Below are 18591 nucleotides of genomic sequence, written 5' to 3'. Positions count from 1 at the left end.
GGGGGTACTGCTAGCTAGGGGGGGGAGCTTCGTAGCCTAATGCGCTAACCACTGCGTTACCGTCGTCCGTTAATTGTTTATGTCGAGTAGCGGTATTTGTGTTGTCGAGTGCCGCTACACTATATTTTCGACTTCTTTTTTCGCGTAGAATCACCCCCTTTCCGCTTGTACCACCAGTTACCAACCACCCTGTATATAAAACGTAACACATAACAGAATATAATATAACGTAATACTATATGACGTAATGCAATGTAACGGAATATATTATAACGTAATACATTGTAACGTAATATAATATTCCGTAGTGTAATATGACGTAAACCTATAAAACGTAATACATTATAACGTGATATAATATAACATAATACATTATAAGGTAATAATTTACATCTCCTCTTACTTAACAGAGGCTCGACCAGCACATGCGTGGCGTGGGGAAGGTGTTCCGTCGTTAATATTACATGGGGCACCCCCAATCCGTTCCGACGGGTGTCAGGCTGGAGAGTAGCTGAGAGGATTGATAAGCTCTCACACCACCTCTATATATTCATGGAGGTCAAGCCGGAGACAAAGCCCGCGGGAGAGGCCCACGGCATCCGGGGAATGGAACCCTCCCGCCCGCCATCAAGATCGAGACGCATCAAGGATAGAGCGACAGCGATCGAAGACGACGACATGCTCCAGGCATTTGCCATCGTCGCGGCCTGGAATCGCGACGCCCGTACAAAGAAGAAAAGCGTGAACAAGAAGAAAAGCGTGGACAAGAAGAAAAGCGTGGACAAGGAGAAAAGCGTGGACAAGGAGAAAAGCGTGGACAAGGAGAAAAGCGTGGACAAGGAGAAAAGCGTGGACAAGGAGAAAAGCGTGGACAAGGAGGAAAGCGTGGACAAGGAAAAAAGCGTGGTCAAGGAGAAAAGCGTGGACGAGGACGCGGCATATGATGCGTCGATGCTGCGCTCCTCGACTGGTGCTAGACAGGACCGACATGCGTACTGGTGGACCCAGGACATTGCAGATCTACGGGCGACGTGCATTCGGGCCCGCAGGCGGCTCCAGAAAGCCCGCCGTCGGCGGCATCATGACGAGGAAGAGATCTCCCTCTGCTACGAGACATACAAGGGAACGCAATACTTCTTAAAGCGGGCGATCAGGAGCGCTAAAGCCCGACCCCGGATAAGCTTCGACTTCTCCCAACAATTCCGACTCGTGCATGTGTGAAGAACGTAATATTATATAACATACTACATTATAACATAATACATTATAACATAATACATTATAACATAATATATTATAACGTAATATATTATAACGTAATACATCATAACGTAATACATCATAACGTAATATAATACTACGTAATACTATATAAAGTAATACTATGTAACGTAATAGATTATAAGGTAATAAATTGTAACATAATACATTATAACGAAATACTATATAACGTCATACATTATAAAGTAGTACCATATAACGCAATATATTTTAACGTAATATAATATAACGTTATATTGTATAATGTAACGTAATATAATATAATGTAATATGATGTAACGAAATACATTATAAAATATTACTAACGTCATTTTATATTGCTCTAATTATAACTATTACAGTCTGTTAAATCTTAACTGGTTATTCAAAATTTTCCCAATTTTTCTCACTCTATCGTTAATAGTTTCTAATGAAAAAAAAGTAGGCGATTATTTTTCAATTGTATCTGGAGCCAGCAATATTTGTACGAATTATAGACTATAATGAGAATCAATTATATCACGCAATTGAACGACGCTGAATCCTTTCTACATAAAAAAGTAATGTCCCTCTACAAAGTCGTAGCACGAGAGAATTCCAAGTTATGACACACTCGCCATTATTCAATTCACCATTGATAGGAGCAGTTTTTTTCTTTTATTATATTTCTTCTTTTTTTTTAACCAAAGCATAGGATAATTATAGGACGTTAATAATCTAGTCTGTCTGAATTTTTGGGTCCTGTTACAGCGGATTACTGAACAAAGACGGGTGCCTCCATCAGAAACATGGCATTGCTAGTGTGTTTTCTTTTCTTTCTTTTTTTATTTTGTTTACGACGATTCGTCGCGATTCGTTTTAACACGACAACCATCGATACCACAGGACTGTTCCTGAGATCTTCCCACGTCACCTCATTGTATTTGTTGCCCCGTATAGGTTTCGTTTTATCTCTTCTGCCATTCCCCTTATTCTTCCCTCTTAATCCCACGGTGTGCGCATATTGTGAGAAGACGAAGATCTTTTGAGAGAATGGAATCACACGACTGGTTTTTCGGTTTCAAAATTGAAAATAATTGTCACCTGGTCGCGATGATTCCCTGTTTCGCCATCTTCGTTCAAAATAAAAAGGAACCAACGCGAAGTGTATTCGAGTCGAATACCATCATGTTACCTCGATCAATCATTGTGCTATATTTATGTAAGTTATGCAAAATAAATCATCTGTAAAATTTACTTTAAACCTCGTTTCGAGTCAATCTACTCCTCGCTGCCTTTTGTAACAACTTTCGATCATCTTTCATTCAATAAAAATGAATAAATGAGACAGCAACCTTTGATTTTTTTTTTAAGCATCGTGTACAAAATTTCTGTTATACATGTAGAAGATTGCTGAACGTATATTATCATAGGCTGATGTAATTGCGTTTTGCATGCATAACGTATGCAATAATTGACCATAATCCAGTGCCCCAAATGGCCTCGCATAAACGCAGTGCTCGACTTTCCATGCTACCGATGCTCCAGTGGAAAGGGAAATTTTGATAGCACACCATGTGGCCAACGTACAGCAGTAAACCATTCATACCTACGGATAATCGAATATAATCGTTTTTACATTTGTTGCAAAAGAGTGTTGAAACAGTGAACAGGTTGCGCGCCAACCTGAATTTTTCTTAATGCTATCTTTTAACAATCTAATAAAACGTTTATTACAAATTTATATATAAGTTATAGTATATTTGAATCGTTAATTAGAAAAATAGCTATTTGATATCTGCTGGCTAGTAAGACACTAACTGCATTGAAAAGTGTATCGAAGACGATAATGGTTTAAAAAACTACGTTTTTTCAGTAGCATTAATTCTTCAAACAAGTCTTAAATCGATTTGGCGCAAAACCTGTTTAGTGGTTGTGTAATCTCGTGAAAGTCATACCAGGAATACGAAAAGGTCCACCGTTCCACACCTTGACGACATCTACGAGCAAGTAGCAAGCAGAAAGGAAAGCCAAGGAAAAAGACGTGGTTACGAATACGAATGACAGTGACCTGCATATATAATAGCAAATAAATACGGTTTTATAATGTAATCGATACGACGTTGTCCTTTTTTGGAAACGTACCATAATTTCTTGTTGACGGGAATTACGTTGGTAAAATGAAGAACGCATCCTACGCAACCGAAGAACGCAGCCCATGCTAACCATCTGATTACACGTTCTTTCCAGTCTTTGTAAGTCATCATGATTATGCCAGCGTGTAGGCCAAGAAAGACTTGAAACGCCGTTGTAAGGGTACCTTGATTTTGGAAATAATTATTTAGAAACATCAAAAAGAAAAATGTCGGATGAATAATATTCATTTGCACGTGAAGTAGGTTATTATGGAACTGTGAATTTTATTTCTCTGAAAAGTAAAATTGGAAAAAAGTTAAAAATTCTTCCTAATAAATTTAAATAAATTTGTGCAGTATGAGATTTTGGAAAAGAAAAGTTAAGATAACAATTGAAAGTCCGCCGAATAAATTTTCACAGTACTTTAATGGAAGACAGTGTACCCAGAATTCCTTCAGGATCGTACGGTCCAGATTTATAAACCGTAGCTGAATGGTGCAAATGAGCTTCTTTAAGTATCACTCTATCAATGTAGCCTGCTGCACCGCCCACGCAATCAAAGTATTTCGCGTCGTCGTGAAGACCACCGGGACCAAGATATCCACTAAGAATAATCGCTTTTGATGCTTTCGTAAAAACACAATTGTCATTCATTAAATCATACGTACATACGTGGGACATCCTGGAACGTTTAAGCAGAATGTTATGACGCAATGAACGACCACAATCACGAGCATCACGCACCATTGAGGAAGAAGCAGAAGAAAATCTTGCACTTCTCGTAACATTGGAGACTATGAATGAAAATGAAATATTTTGTAAATCGATGTTTCCGAGAAAATATATAAAAATATTTGATACTTTTACGGGGAAATACATACAGAAAATGTTCATTTATAAGTATGTATACACTTACTTGTATCTTGCTTGGTCTTCTTGACATTAAAAGGAAATATAACAGAGCAACAACGAAATAAGTTATACCGAATCGTTGCAGAACACCGAATATGCGGATGGTTTCAAGCTGGCCACCTGTGCTCACCGTATTCAGGGACAACCCGATTAGAAATAAAAGTATGCTCCTCTGCCATATAAAAAAATAAAATATAAATAAATATAAATAAATTAAGATTGAAATACAAAGTAAAAATTCTAATTTGCATAAATTCTATATTTCCTATTACAACTGTTTGAATGCAAATTACATTCTACCAGTTTTTCTTTGCAATTGTTTCAATGCAAATTAAATTTTATATTTATCTGTGAAATTGTTATCAATTACTTTGACGATTCCATATAATATCTGGCGTTTCGGTGTCATGCGCTTCATCTGACTGGACATCGCTATGGGGATACACACGCCCATGATCCATATGAAGCAAGGGAACAACAAATCTCCTGGAAGCAATCCATTCCAAGTCGCATGACCAAGAGTCCTATAACCACCCGATCCATCGTTCACGAATATCATCAACAACGTACTGGCCCTGTAACATTAAACTTTTCTTAAATACTGTAATATTTTATACGAAGCGATTTTATTAAAAGAGAAATAAATAGAATAGAAACATTTACCCCCGCACCGTGTCAATCGCCTTCACTCGACGTTTCGCGGGTTGCTTCATAGCGCCATCATCCACCTGACTTTTCATATATTTCTTCCTGCATACGTGCCACAGTGATTTCAAGCCAGACAGACCAAATAGAACGAGTAACAATACTCCAAAAATAACAAGAAGCTCTGAAAAAAATTACACTTTTATCAACACGACCGTTGAACTTTATTTTGCTGTAATCTCTTCTACAATCAAGGTGCTATCGTACATCTTAATAAATTAAATCAGATGTAACATGGCTGCTATCTACAACCATCCGGTAAATATTTATAACCATCAAACGGATCTGATATTTCGATACAAATAAATAAGATCTGGATAAGGTCTAAACACAGATTTATACGTATAACAATTACTGGTTATTTTTCAACTTTTATTAGAAATTCTATTTGATGCAGGGAGCCTTGCCTGTATAAGGATACGTTGGCGCATTCAGAACCTTTATATCGCAGCTTCGATTTACTATAGAAAGTTCGTACACACCGAACTGTCCCAGGTTCGGCGTCAGCTCACAGATCACGTCGCTGAAATGCGAAAAAGATGTAAATCGTATAAAACTGGACGGCGTTAACTTTAAGACACGTTGTATCGTGACACTTCTTTCGGTCAACCAAATGTACCTGGTATTTTTAGCGGATATAAATTCGTTGGGATCCTCGGCATCCAACACTCTCAAGCTCGTGGATCGAATAGTATCGATTGTCACGCTGGAAGTCCAGTTTACTACGATCTGCTTGATCCTAGTATATGGGCACTGTAACGAGATTATTCTCTGTGGTATGACTACATTTTTATAGAGGAAAATATAGGTCTCGATTAAAGAAGTTGATTAATTTCAAAATTCGAACATTAAAAGGTTATCGAACTAACTGCGTTTATTAATTCATCCTGTATACCGCAAGTATCACACCAATAAATTATTTCACTCGTGTAACGTTACGATGTAATAAATCGAAAATGAAAAAGGATTCGATGAATAGATCTCGATTAAAGAAGTTGATTAGTTTCAAAATTCGAACATTAAAAGGTTATCGAACTAACTACGTTAATTCATCCTGTATACCGCAAGTATCACACCAATAAATTATTTCACTCGTGTAACGTTACGATGTAATAAATCGAAAATGGAAAAGGATTCGAAGAATGAAAGAAAAAGAAATCTAACCCTAAATGCTCAAATGTGCATCCCAAGCATCACCGATATGCGGCGCTCTAACTCTTTAAAATCTGACAGTTAATACTTTACTGACCGCTAGCGGTTCAACAATATACGCACGTCCGACTGGCAACTCAGGCGCAGATTCTCCCTGGCGCCGGCTCTGTTTCGGTTTAGTCTCTCCAATACCATTCTTTTCGTTTATCGCGAACGGTAAGTTTTTCAAATTGGTATAAAACTGTGGAAGCTTACAAAGCAACGCAACTGACGCAACTGATCAAGGTATCTTAGTACTAAATAACAAATTACTGCTCAAATAATGAGAAAGATTGTCGACGACAAAAAGCCGATTAGTAGGCTATCAGTCGGTAAGCGTCGGCGACAAAAAGCAGATTAATAGGTATCGGTCGATAAAGTGTTAAAAACTTGCAAGTCGAAGTATGATGAAAATAAGTTGGAGTTGCCGGTTGATATTTACAATTGAAAGTCGAAGCGTTAAGGGTTAACTTCTTCGTCTGTATCGTAAAAAATATATTACTGAACGGTGGATTTTTATGCAAATTCATATTTTGCTGAGCGCAATTAGAAAAATGGAACCCCAATACCGACTTTTTTCATTCTGTAAATATTATGACGATTAATTTACTATAGATTTTCCATGTGTTCGCGTATTTAAATTTATAAATGTATAAACATGTGCAGTCTAATTGTTTTAAAAAAAGCTCTTTAACTTCAAATTTAACCAATAATCATGGTTACCTGAGACTCCAATCAACATTTGAAGCCGTTCTTGGAATATTCATAGGAAACGGTATTGCACAGAAGCAGGCAAAAGTATGCAAAGCACGAAAAAACATAAAAAGAGCGTGTCCTTGCGTGACTCACCAGCGCGCAATCCGCGGAAAGCAGGTAGAGCCAGGCGTTCGAATCTTCTGTGCGTAAGTTGATACAAGCCTCGTCGTATCCAAGGGTGTCCTGGTCACAGATCCACTCATCCATTGTCTCCATGTCACGCTGAACCGAGAATAAATGCTGGGTAAGGAAGAACTCGCGGTGCACGCTTCGAAAGTCGCGCGAGGAATCACGGCTGATGACTAGATTTAACACGCATCCTTAATTTGAGAGAAATGTTTACAACACGTTCCATATACGGTGACCGGGAAAGTGGAACGCTAAAAACCGAATTTTTACCATGAGTTCTTCTGCCTTTTATGGTATGATAATGAAGTATCTAGATGAAATAAAAATGTTTTTACGCGGCACAAGAAGGAGAATATTTTAATTTTCGCTCGAATCCATGAAATTTGAATTTCTTGATTAATTTCTTGACGAGTCAAAAAATTATTTCTGAACTATAATCTGATATTTATGTACATAAGATTGTTACTTTAAAATCGTCGATATCGCAGAAATTTAATCTAAGAAGAATCGATATTCTATGGATAAAGAGCTTTTAGTGGATGAAGTTCACCACTGTCTTTCGCCTAATATTGCATTGTTACCAATAACCGACACGCTATCAAGTAATTTTTAGAGTACGTTTAAATACATTCACAAATATACTCCGTTTAAAGAAAGAGAGAAAAATAAAAAATTAATATAGAAAATACCTGGTATTGTTCTTCAGACTCACAAGTAGATGCGCATTATAAATGCTTGGACCTCAGAAAGGAAAAATGTCGAACAGTTGTCACGGGACAAAAAGCAAAGAACAATCGGTGCTTCTCAGTGCAAAATAGTTAATACAAGGTATATAACAAGCTAGCTGGATAATTCGCAATAATGATCGGCTCTAACGGTATATTACCACATATGCGTATGTATATCGACGTTCGGTCAGCAAATGTTTCCACGATCAAATATTGCGCGGCCGTGGTTTAATCGGCGCGAGTTGGAACGAGAGTGGTGCGACAGCTTTTTAATATCGCGCCGTGTGCTGGCGAACAGACAGCCGGCTCGAGTCGTCACGAATCACGTGGGTGCATCGACTGACATTTCACCTGGCATTCAACAGGAATTTTACCTGGCCACTAACCGAGCCATCGCGATCTCCTGCATACAGTATCGGCCGCCTTGAACCAGACTTTTTATCCGACGGGCTTTGGAACGTGTTTACCGATCATCGTTCAGCGCCTTATGGTGTGCGAGATTGATGTAATTCTCGTTCGTAACAGATGTTCCATGTAACGGAACTTCTTGTAGGATATTTTATGAAATTCTATGATCGGTGCAATTGAGTAGCGGTTTTTAGTACTTTCTAATACGGTTCGATTGAAATAATTTGACGCTATGCGAGAAGACACAATACGAAAAATCGATTTATACGCAAAGATTTTCTCTTCCTGGCTTCTGCTTTTGTCAGCTGAGTTTAAGGGGATCGAATGAAAAACTGTATATCGAAACGTGAGGCAACATCATTCTGGAATCATACAATCGGAGATAGATAACCTTGAACAGGTGAAAATCGACACACACATTGACCTGAATTGGAGAACTCGATAAAAGGGGCTTTAAATGTATGAAAATCGATAAAGCCTTAGCATGCGATGAACTTATATTGAATGAAATCATTGAGGTCACTTGATTCCTATACTATTATCAGGAATATTATTTGAAGTATAGGTAAAAGTATTTATTCGTGTTATCACAATTGCTGATAAATTTAATTGATTAATTGATAGATATGTCGATAATAATACAATCGCGGATGAGATATGACATGGAACATGAACCTAATATTCGATGCATAACGAATTTTTGTAGATTATTCCAATGATCGTCTAATTTAAAAAGGTTGGTACTCCCGAACTAATGGAAAGCATGACGTGCATAAATGGGAAAGATCGTAATTTTCAAGTTCCTTTATTTTGAAGCTAATTAAAATACTTTGACATATATATATCATATAATGATTCAAATAAATAAGTGCCATTAAATACGTACGAGCTGAGCAAATTATAAAACAAATTTGATATGTGCAGTTCGGTAGACTGACTAGCATAGACGTTTCGAAATCCATAACTTCATAAATGTAGTCATTTTTTAATCAATTACAAAGATAATAATTAATATCGAAAAACTTTCAATGTTAGACAAACAAACCTTTTCCTTAAGATGAGTATATTGGTCATCCATCTCATGTTATCCATGTACATTACAATTTATAAACAACAGCAGACATATGTGGCCACTTGTTTAGCTTGTTCGAAATTCCTTTTTCTTCAGATTTACATCCATATAAATATTTACGACGCGATGATGTGTATGGGTCGATGACTGCGACTCCATCAAGATTATTTATTACAATTCGCCATATGTGACAATAAATTCATGCATAGCTAATGCTTTCCTCTCTTTAGCTTGAACTATATTCATTTTACAAGAGAAAGATAATATACGAATAGATATACGTCACAAACACTAGGTTTTTTGCTAGCTTGCAATGTGTTGTGTATTTTTCATAGTAACAGAAGGAATGTAACTAGTATAATATTGTGTCTGTGGAATTTTTAACATTAATAATTCTTTATATTATGAAATACTTTATATTATGAAATACGTCGACATTATGTAATACTGTGAATAGGATTGGATTTTATACAAAAGAAAAAGGTGGTTCGCACAAATTTCGCTATTACCAGAAATATAACTTAGGCCTTATAAAGTGGGTGTGCATTTCTTAATTTTTGTTTTTTTTTTTCCCCAATTTTTCCTTGCCTAAAACAAATGCATGCAATAATTTTATTCATATCTTCCTAACGTTAATGACCTTAGTGTACATTATATAATTTATATTCTTTCGTTTTCATATAATTTAACGAGTTTTCTACCTTTATTATCTAGATCCTTTTCGTGTACAAGCAATTTTAATATTGCAATAATATATTTATCAAAAGCGTCAAAATCATCACATGCTAACATCTATTATTATACCCAATAAATAGTACAGCAAGATTTTAAATAAATGATTAACAGCCAAAAGTGATGATCTATTACTGTACCCAATAAATAGTACAGCACGATTTTAAATAAATTATTAACAGCCAAATATTAATCGATGTTTATAGATATTGGAAACACTTCTAAATCTTCAAAATTAATGTTTGCCACTAACTATGCCACCCAGATGTTCCTCTGCGTGTCGTAGCGACGATACATAGATAATTCTGAATAACAGTGCATATAAATTAATCAACATATTGGATATATTAGATTATATTATAAAATTGCACTGTTCAGTCTAAAGAATTTAAAAATTATGTTAGATTAACTAAATTAAATATGATATTAATATTGTATGTTGGAATTCCTCATACGTGCTATTAAAATCAATTTACAATTTAAGTTGGAACAAACAGCTTACATGGTCTATGTAAAATTTCATGACGGATCGAGAAGAATATCATTTATAAATTTTTACGCGAATATATAGAATATATTACGCATAAGCATTATACTTGATATTCTTCATTTCATCAAATAGTAACTACACACGTGTAAATACAATATACACCTATCTACAACAAAATTCTATTCAAAAAAGTATCGCCGCTATATGCCTTGCAAATCTTGTACCCTCTTACATGAGGGCATTTCGATATTTCTAGCTTTGGAAAATAATTCTTGATCTCCAAAGTTTCTTGCTTTCCACATCATCGTTTCCCCTAAGGATTAAAGAAACGATATATCCAAAGTATAAAGACATATCCTTTGACTATTATGTTAAGTCCCTTTTTACAATCTGTCACACAAAAGTATACCAATGATATCTACGAAATTTGATAATTAATGTGGGGAAAAGTGTAATACTCTAAACTTATATAGTCTTCTGGAATACGCAGTGATTTATAATGTCTTGGTCTTAGTACCTTTTGTGACAATGAATAGAAATACAACATATATATCCGAAAAATGAATACTGCCTACGCGATACGTTTTGAAACGATCTTTTTGTTTCCATTATGCTGAGCTGGCCACCACAGTCATTTAATGCAGGTCCGATAGAAAATATGTAGTCCTCTATGAAAAATAAACTAAAGGGAGAACGCATATTAAAGATTAGAATCTCAATGGCTCGCGTTCGAAGAACATGGAGTTCCTACTAGTCCTGTACGCCAAAAAATTGATAGAAAGCATACCGAAACGATGTCAGACTATAATCGATAATGGAGGAAATTGGATCCATTATTAAATAAAAGCAAAATAGTTGTACTTTTAATCCATACTAAATTTATCACAAACGAATTAATATTTGTAGAGATATCGTCGGCATACTCTTGTGTGACAGACTATTATTTCTAAGAACTACACGTAGTTTGCTACTCTGGGACATTTAGTAATCAATTGAATAAAATACTTACTATAATTTTTCTCTCTAAAACAGGCATGTCTCAAATTATGCAGGTATTCTTCTTCAACAGAAATTTCTAGCCTACGTAAACTGCCTTGATATTCAGTATGAAAGTTTTCTTTCACATAGTAGGGCGCCCTTAATCCTTGAGTTGTTCTCAATACAGAATATTTTCTGTGTACAAATTTAAAATTTGCATATAATCGCATTCATACGAGTCAATCGTTCTCTTTAAAATATACCAGAGATAGAAGCCAAAAAATAAAGCGTAAATAATAAAATTGAAACATTCCATAAAATTATCAATTTAAACTAATTTATTCGTCATTATTTGTCATAAATGTATTTGTCGCGAATTATGAATACACTTACGCGCTAGAATGTAAGCTATATACAGGATCTGATATAAAGAAACTGCTCATCATAGTTAACAATATTAATAACAGCACAGGCAACATTTGAAGGAATGTGGTATATCCATTTGCTTGCTAAAAATCATAATATTTATTTAAAAAAGCATGATTTGATTGAAAAAGAAATTGTAATTACTATATTTTAAATATATTAAATTACTATATTTTTCCTTCATACCTGAGAATGAACATGTTGAGCTTGTGCTTCTTGTTGTCTCGCCCACCTTCCAGAGCGTCTCATATAAAATTCTTGCTGTGGGAACCCACCTCCAAAGAACATACTGAACAATTCTTCTGCTGTTATGTCAGCTAGGAAAAATTATTTAATCAGTATATATGTTTTAATAAATATTGATAAATTATTACTATTATTATTATCATTGTTCTTTGTTTATCATAGTGAGGCTTAAAGCTTATTACAATCTCTGTTACAAACCTATTAATAATAATTTTAATAATAAATGGTGATAAATGTATCTAATAAATTTATGATAAATAATTATGATAAAAAATAAATATTGGACAAAAGATATTATAATATGTACCTTCAAATCCCCTTGTATAATTGTAATGTGAATGATTTTGGTGAGCTTGAGCACTTTGCATTCTTTCATCCTCAGGGCCATACATGTCATACTGCTTTCTTTTTTCCACATCAGTGAGTATAGCGACAGCATTTCCAATGGCTAAACACAATATAAATTATACATATGTCACAATAAATACTATATATCAATAAATAATACTATATGTCATAATAAATCTGCCTCAAATATACTTTTATTATCCTTTTTAATTTACCTTTAAATGCTTCAGCAGCACCTGGTGCTTTATTTTTGTCTGGATGTAATTGAAGTGCCAACTTTTTATATGCCTTCTTAATATCACTATCAGTTGCATCTTTGCTTACACCCAAAATTTCATAATAATCTTTGCATTTCTTGATTCTACAAATAAATGAATTACACCAATATTAATGATAAAATAACAAATCTTATTATTATATCTCAAAATTTTTATTAAGATGATTTTAGAACTTTATTCGACACAAGTACCTTTTAATATGTTCAAGCTGTTCCTTTGTATAATCATTAGAAGCTTGAGTATGTGTAGTTTCCTTAGGTGCAGTTTGACGTTTCTTAATTGTAGGTTCAGATTCAGACTTTTGTTGATTTTGTTTTGACATCATTGTCACTTTTGCCAATACATCTGTGAATGTATCATTAATTACAAGAAAATAGTATATAGTTACACAAATTTCACTTAAACTCTTAATTTTCTGCTTACTCATACTACATTTCTCTCTTGATCAATATTCAGACACACACGATTACCATGAAACCATATTTCTTAAAGAATTCAATATAAACATTAAAATAATCTTTTAAAAAAAATGACAATCTTTGAAACCAAAAATACAACAGGGATCTCTTCCAAAATGTCAAATAATGTCAATAGTGTCAATAATTTAGTGGTTAGATGTAAATAAAGTAAAGGACAACTAAGAATTGATTAAGTTATTTTATAGAAGCTGACGTGGGTTTTTCCCACCTTACCTTCTGCTTTTTTTGTTGGGTAAAGTTTCTGTGCTTTACGTACAAATTTTTCCGCCTCTTCGTATCTTTTCTCCCGTAGATATCGTTCAGCGAGTTCCATACATCGCTCAGCCTCATCTTTATTGCTATCCATGACTTTTCTTAAAGGCCAAATTAAACTTTACCTTAAACACAATGACGGAGCAGAACAGTAAATAAATTTAATCATACACTAATTCTCCGCCATAGCAATTTAATAAGTTGCGTCATGAACACGCTATGAAGTAGAGCATTCCACTACCATCCCTACATATACTAGTATAAGTGACGACACATTTCACAGGCGCTACTTATAATATAATAATTATTGTTTTTATTCACGGACCTGAATAATTTAACTCTAAAATCAACCAATCAAAATGTTTGCCATCGATTAACTGAAATTTGTATAATTCAAAAAAGTTCTGTTAACAATAACATAAAGCGACCTACATAAAGAAGTAAATAAACGCGTATTGAATAATTTTCTAAGACATAATATTACTTCTTGCAAATTATACGAAGTAATTGTTTTTATATAATTCAAAAACTTTATTTTATCATAAATAATTTCTTTTATTTACAATAAGAATTTGTCAAAAAATATACCCTGATCGTATATGTTAGATTAAAATATTACTGCCAAAGTGGCATCTCTAGTTTCTTTAGAATCAATGTATTTTCTATGTCAATAGTTTGAAACTATTTGTATATTATAAACTAATGTTATATAGTCAAGCATTAATTTAACATTATTATTCGTATAATTGTCAAACGTTTATAAATTATTTCAGGTAATCATATCTTTTATTTATTAAATGATATTTATTTATGACGCATTTCAACTGCAAGGTTATTTTTTAATATATTTTGAATTCTTCAAAATGTGAATTTATATTAGAAATAAATGAATATTCTTTAATTATTAGTTCTTAATTTTATATACATTTTCACATTTACAGAAAATGCTAGGTATAAGGCAATGTGTACAACGATTTATATCAAACAAAATATTTAATGCAGATAACTCCAATTGTTTATCTAGTATACAACAAAGATCATACAATTGGTATAAAAATGAAGAAGAAGAAGAATCAAATAAAGGATTCCTTAAATATAATAAAGCTGTTTTTCCTCCGCAAAAACCAGGTGAAGAGAAAAGACCAGGTGTAAGTTTATTTTATATTGTAAAATAATACCATTTTATTAATTAAAATATAATTATTCACTATATTTTTATATCTTATAGTATGTCTGTCACGTAAAAAAATTCATTAAATATAGTCCATTAAATATGTGGTATATTGCTTGTTTTGTAAGAGGTATGAGCGTAGATGAAGCTATTAAACAATTGAGCTTTTTGAAGAAGAAAGGTGCAGCCATAGCAAAAGAAGTTATCTTAGAGGCACAACGTATGGCTGTAGAGGAACATAATATTGAATTCAAAAGTAACTTATGGGTTGGTAAGTATATTGAAAAAGAAATAAAATGTTTTCAATATTTTTAGTACTACAGTATTATAGATTTTCATTGTATTTTTCAGCTGAATCTTTTGCAACAAAGAGTATTACAATAAAAGGCATACGACGTCATGCTAGAGGAAGGATAGGAATAGTACATTACAGATATTGTAATTACTTTGTACGTTTAGAAGAAGGGAAACCACCAAAACATTATTATCAACCAGCACCTAAAACAGGCGACGAATGGTTGGAAGAATGGATGGAACAAATGCGTACCCGCAAAATATATAATTCGTTATAATATACACATATATAGTTATATGTAAATAAATAATTATACATCATACTTTTTTCTGAGATTATGTACTTTGATCGAAGTTTAGGTTAGGGTTTATTATTTCCAAATACAAATTTACATGTTAAAGTTAGAGTTTATTTAAGAATAAACGATTAATGTATAATAGCAATCAAAAAGGCAAATACATATCAAATTCATTTTACAACTTCAACTTAGTTCTTCTCCAGTGACGCCGTTTGGCGTTGTACCTATAAAATGAATTATAATAATAATAAATAGTGCAATGATTAAAAAGGAAAATACTAAAATACATATATTTTAATAATTCTTACCGAATAGTGTTGCCAGTACGCATTCTGACCCATTGTGGAATCGGCCTGTTTTGCTTTAACTTTTTGGCAAGCTTCCGCTTGATAATGAATGTTTTGTGAGCAGACTGAAACAGAACATGTAGTTTATGTATGTCTTAAATAAAATTTTCTAACAATTATTTACATATAATTAATAAGATGTGAAAAGAATTGTTAGATAACCTAAACCTTACCATCTTGCTCAAACACAATCAGTGAAATGGTCGAGAATTTTCCTGCGTCTTTCTGAACAGGTTTTCTACCAGACAAATGTCACTATATAAAAGTTACCAAGAATAATAAAATAAATACTAGATATAGAATCTTTATGGTACATTAAAAACAGATAAAAAATAAAAATAATATAATATGAAGAATAAATATCTAATATTAAAAAGAGCAAATATTACATAAAAAAATACAGAATCTAATAGATGTTTTAGAATATAATATTATTTCCTTATAGTTAAAAAATTTGAGAGTTTTCAAATTAGCAATGTTCGTTTTGACGCTTGAAAAAGACATATTTGCCATTTTATCTATAAAATTTAATATAGATATTAACTTAAAATATATTTACATTTTTTCATGATATATTTATAAAGTATATTTAATAACATATATTTCTATATAACAATTTTAATTTTAATAAAAGGAGTATCAAATTTAACTTATTCAATTTAGTTTAAATATCTAATCGAGTTATTTCAAAACATTATTACGTCACAGTTTGTATATCTTTTTTATCACTATGTGTTTTATTGTTATTCCTCCCTGGAACTTTGGACTTTATTGATACAAATTAGTTTTCACGATTTAGTTAACATATTGTTAAAAGAAATTGTTTAAAAATTATACTTGTCAAATATGTTCACCACTTGTTTTAGAACGTTTCGAACTGGGAACAAAGTGAGTATTAGAAACTTATATTTCCTTGATGTTCGATTGTTTCAATGACCAACCAATTGATCGATACTTATAAGTGATTTGGATTAATAGGAAACAGAACTAATTTTTATTATACTTATAATATTGTATGTTTCTTCTATTGTATGAAACATTTTTACTTATAAAGAATAATAATATTAAATAAAAATGTATTAATTTTATATGAAATCGCATATTTTTGTAAAATAAAATTATATTAATTTAAAAATAAAAACAAATGAGGTATTTAAAACGATATTATAAATTACTTGTTTCAAAAAGGATTAATATTTAAGGAACTTATTTATTATTTTAGTATGGATTATTGGCACGTTATGAATCCACGTTAGTTATTGCAGAACATAATAATGAATCTCTAGCCCCTATCACTTGTAATACATTAAGTGCAGCAAAAAAAATTGGTGGTGATATAACAGTCTTAGTTGCTGGTACCAAATGTGATGCAGTTGCACAAAGTGTCAGTAAAGCTAATGGTGTATCCAAAGTTTTGGTGGCAGAGAGCGACGCTTTTAAAGGATTTCTTCCAGAAGCACTAACGCCTCTTATCCTTGCTACTCAAAATGAGCATAAATTTACCCATATTTTAGCTGGTGCTACTGCATTTGGTAAAGCACTATTGCCAAGAGTAAGCATCTAATTAGAAAGTCTGTTTTCTCTACCTTTAAATATATATTATTATAGATAAAAAGTATATTTCATAGTTTGTATATAACTTTCATTTTTTAAGGTTGCAGCTAAATTAGATGTGTCTCCAATAAGTGATATTATTGGTATTAAAGCAGCAGATACATTCATCCGTACAATTTATGCAGGAAATGCAATTCAAACTTTAAAGTGCAAAGACAATATAAAGATAGTTTCAGTGAGAGGCACTGCATTCGAAGCAATACCTTTAGATGGAGGCAGTGCCAAGTGTGAACCTGCACTAGCTGGTGACTACAAATCACAATTGGCAGAATTCATTAAACAGGAGTTATCTAAATCTGATAGACCAGAATTGACATCTGCAAAAATCGTTATATCTGGAGGAAGAGGAATGAAGTCTGGCGATAACTTCAAATTATTATATAGTTTAGCAGATAAACTTAATGCTGCAGTTGGCGCTTCCCGTGCTGCTGTTGATGCTGGTTATGTGCCTAATGATTTGCAAGTGGGGCAGACAGGAAAAATTGTTGCTCCAGTAAGCTTGGCTTCTAGTTATAGTCTATTATAACCGCTAAAAAATTATTTACATTTCAATTCATATCTTTCAGAATCTATATATTGCTGTTGGTATCTCTGGAGCAATTCAGCATCTAGCTGGTATGAAAGATTCAAAAACGATTGTGGCAATTAACAAAGATCCAGAAGCACCAATCTTCCAAGTAGCTGATTATGGCTTAGTTGCTGATTTATTCAAGGCTGTTCCTGAACTTACAGAAAAATTGTAAATTTTAACAATATTTTATAAGGACATTTTTTATACACACACATATATATATATATACAAAATATATTTATGCAAAACATTTATTAAAAATATAATTTTTTTTATAAATATTAAATTTATAACTATTTATTTCAACTGTATATTAATAATCTAAGATTAAAATTGTATTATTTTTTCATTTATATAAATCAACAACATTTTAGGCTCTCCTATTTGAAGCATAACATATGATACTATAAAGTATTTTTATGGATTTTATGACAAACTATTATGTATTCAGAGCATACATGAAAAGATGAAATTTCTCCAAGTTTATGGAGAAATATGTAATTAAAGCAATAATTTCGATAATATTTATTATTGAGTTTTCGACTTTAGCGCCATAATAAGCTTCTCAGTGAGGAAATGATAGTGTATACGCTATGATGGTTCTGGTTGTTCCCCAGCTAGTGCTGCACCATGCACCAAGTGCTAAAGGTAGCCATGCTAGCATATACAAGATCCTATAAAATTAGGAGTCTGGTGGCACGCAAGCATAGACAAGTTCCATGCTACAAGAACCTATTTAATTGTACGGTTCTGTGGGAAAATTCATATCTATTTTTCTATCCGGGATAAA

The 18591-nt window shown here is 32.9% G+C and overlaps 6 protein-coding genes and 1 long non-coding RNA gene across 12 annotated transcripts; 4 read left to right on the top strand and 3 right to left on the bottom strand.

The window, feature by feature from the left end:
* Positions 1-359: 359 nt before the first annotated feature.
* Positions 360-1301, top strand: LOC117160344 (uncharacterized). The gene has a single exon (XM_033341039.2). The coding sequence runs from the start codon at positions 553-555 to the stop codon at positions 1219-1221; it is 669 nt and encodes a 222-aa protein (XP_033196930.1). The 5' UTR covers positions 360-552; the 3' UTR covers positions 1222-1301.
* A 1281-nt stretch (positions 1302-2582) lies between these two features.
* On the bottom strand, positions 2583-8029 carry LOC117160317 (heparan-alpha-glucosaminide N-acetyltransferase). Of its 2 annotated transcripts, XM_033341005.2 has the most exons (12): positions 7758-8029; positions 7033-7161; positions 5612-5745; positions 5400-5515; positions 4951-5116; positions 4658-4862; positions 4292-4459; positions 4048-4169; positions 3819-3979; positions 3385-3559; positions 3198-3310; positions 2583-2848 (listed from the first exon to the last, which is right to left on the bottom strand). In XM_033341005.2, exons 2-12 carry the CDS (start codon positions 7153-7155, stop codon positions 2667-2669), a joined length of 1665 nt encoding a protein of 554 aa, XP_033196896.1. In that variant the 5' UTR covers positions 7156-7161; positions 7758-8029; the 3' UTR covers positions 2583-2666. The 2 variants fall into 2 exon arrangements, with proteins under 2 accessions (XP_033196896.1, XP_076482420.1); XM_076626305.1 differs by lacking the exons at positions 7033-7161; positions 7758-8029 and adding an exon at positions 6268-6354.
* Positions 8030-8236: 207 nt separating this feature from the next.
* On the top strand, positions 8237-9841 carry LOC143304021 (uncharacterized). The gene is made up of 2 exons (XR_013060715.1): positions 8237-8769; positions 8911-9841. It is a non-coding gene; the product is annotated as an uncharacterized LOC143304021 (long non-coding RNA).
* LOC117160322 (dnaJ homolog subfamily B member 12) lies at positions 8994-13742 on the bottom strand. Of its 2 annotated transcripts, none has more exons than XM_033341013.2 (8): positions 13467-13742; positions 12966-13119; positions 12712-12857; positions 12456-12596; positions 12089-12219; positions 11870-11985; positions 11508-11671; positions 8994-10811 (listed from the first exon to the last, which is right to left on the bottom strand). In XM_033341013.2, the coding sequence occupies exons 1-8, from the start codon at positions 13597-13599 to the stop codon at positions 10699-10701; spliced, it is 1098 nt and encodes a 365-aa protein (XP_033196904.1). In that variant the 5' UTR covers positions 13600-13742; the 3' UTR covers positions 8994-10698. The 2 variants fall into 2 exon arrangements, with proteins under 2 accessions (XP_033196904.1, XP_076482421.1); XM_076626306.1 differs by lacking the exon at positions 13467-13742 and adding an exon at positions 13198-13350.
* A 61-nt stretch (positions 13743-13803) lies between these two features.
* mRpL22 (mitochondrial ribosomal protein L22) lies at positions 13804-15304 on the top strand. Of its 4 annotated transcripts, none has more exons than XM_033341022.2 (4): positions 13804-13945; positions 14447-14653; positions 14734-14947; positions 15028-15304. In XM_033341022.2, the coding sequence occupies exons 2-4, from the start codon at positions 14450-14452 to the stop codon at positions 15246-15248; spliced, it is 639 nt and encodes a 212-aa protein (XP_033196913.1). In that variant the 5' UTR covers positions 13804-13945; positions 14447-14449; the 3' UTR covers positions 15249-15304. The 4 variants fall into 4 exon arrangements, with proteins under 4 accessions (XP_033196913.1, XP_033196912.1, XP_033196911.1 ...); XM_033341021.2 differs by having other exon boundaries at positions 13867-14008; XM_033341020.2 differs by lacking the exon at positions 13804-13945 and adding an exon at positions 14123-14278.
* Positions 15305-15358: 54 nt separating this feature from the next.
* Positions 15359-15871, bottom strand: RpL39 (ribosomal protein L39). The gene is made up of 3 exons (XM_033341025.2): positions 15790-15871; positions 15578-15681; positions 15359-15493 (listed from the first exon to the last, which is right to left on the bottom strand). The coding sequence occupies exons 1-3, from the start codon at positions 15790-15792 to the stop codon at positions 15445-15447; spliced, it is 156 nt and encodes a 51-aa protein (XP_033196916.1). The 5' UTR covers positions 15793-15871; the 3' UTR covers positions 15359-15444.
* Positions 15872-16336: 465 nt separating this feature from the next.
* wal (electron transfer flavoprotein subunit alpha wal) lies at positions 16337-18087 on the top strand. The gene is made up of 4 exons (XM_033341016.2): positions 16337-16504; positions 16839-17168; positions 17271-17723; positions 17797-18087. The coding sequence occupies exons 1-4, from the start codon at positions 16463-16465 to the stop codon at positions 17971-17973; spliced, it is 1002 nt and encodes a 333-aa protein (XP_033196907.1). The 5' UTR covers positions 16337-16462; the 3' UTR covers positions 17974-18087.
* Positions 18088-18591: the final 504 nt, after the last annotated feature.

Source organism: Bombus vancouverensis, chromosome 18 (assembly GCF_051014615.1).
Source record: "Bombus vancouverensis nearcticus chromosome 18, iyBomVanc1_principal, whole genome shotgun sequence".
NCBI classification, from domain to species: Eukaryota; Metazoa; Arthropoda; class Insecta; order Hymenoptera; family Apidae; genus Bombus; species Bombus vancouverensis.
This window is presented reverse-complemented; position numbering and strand designations above follow the sequence as displayed.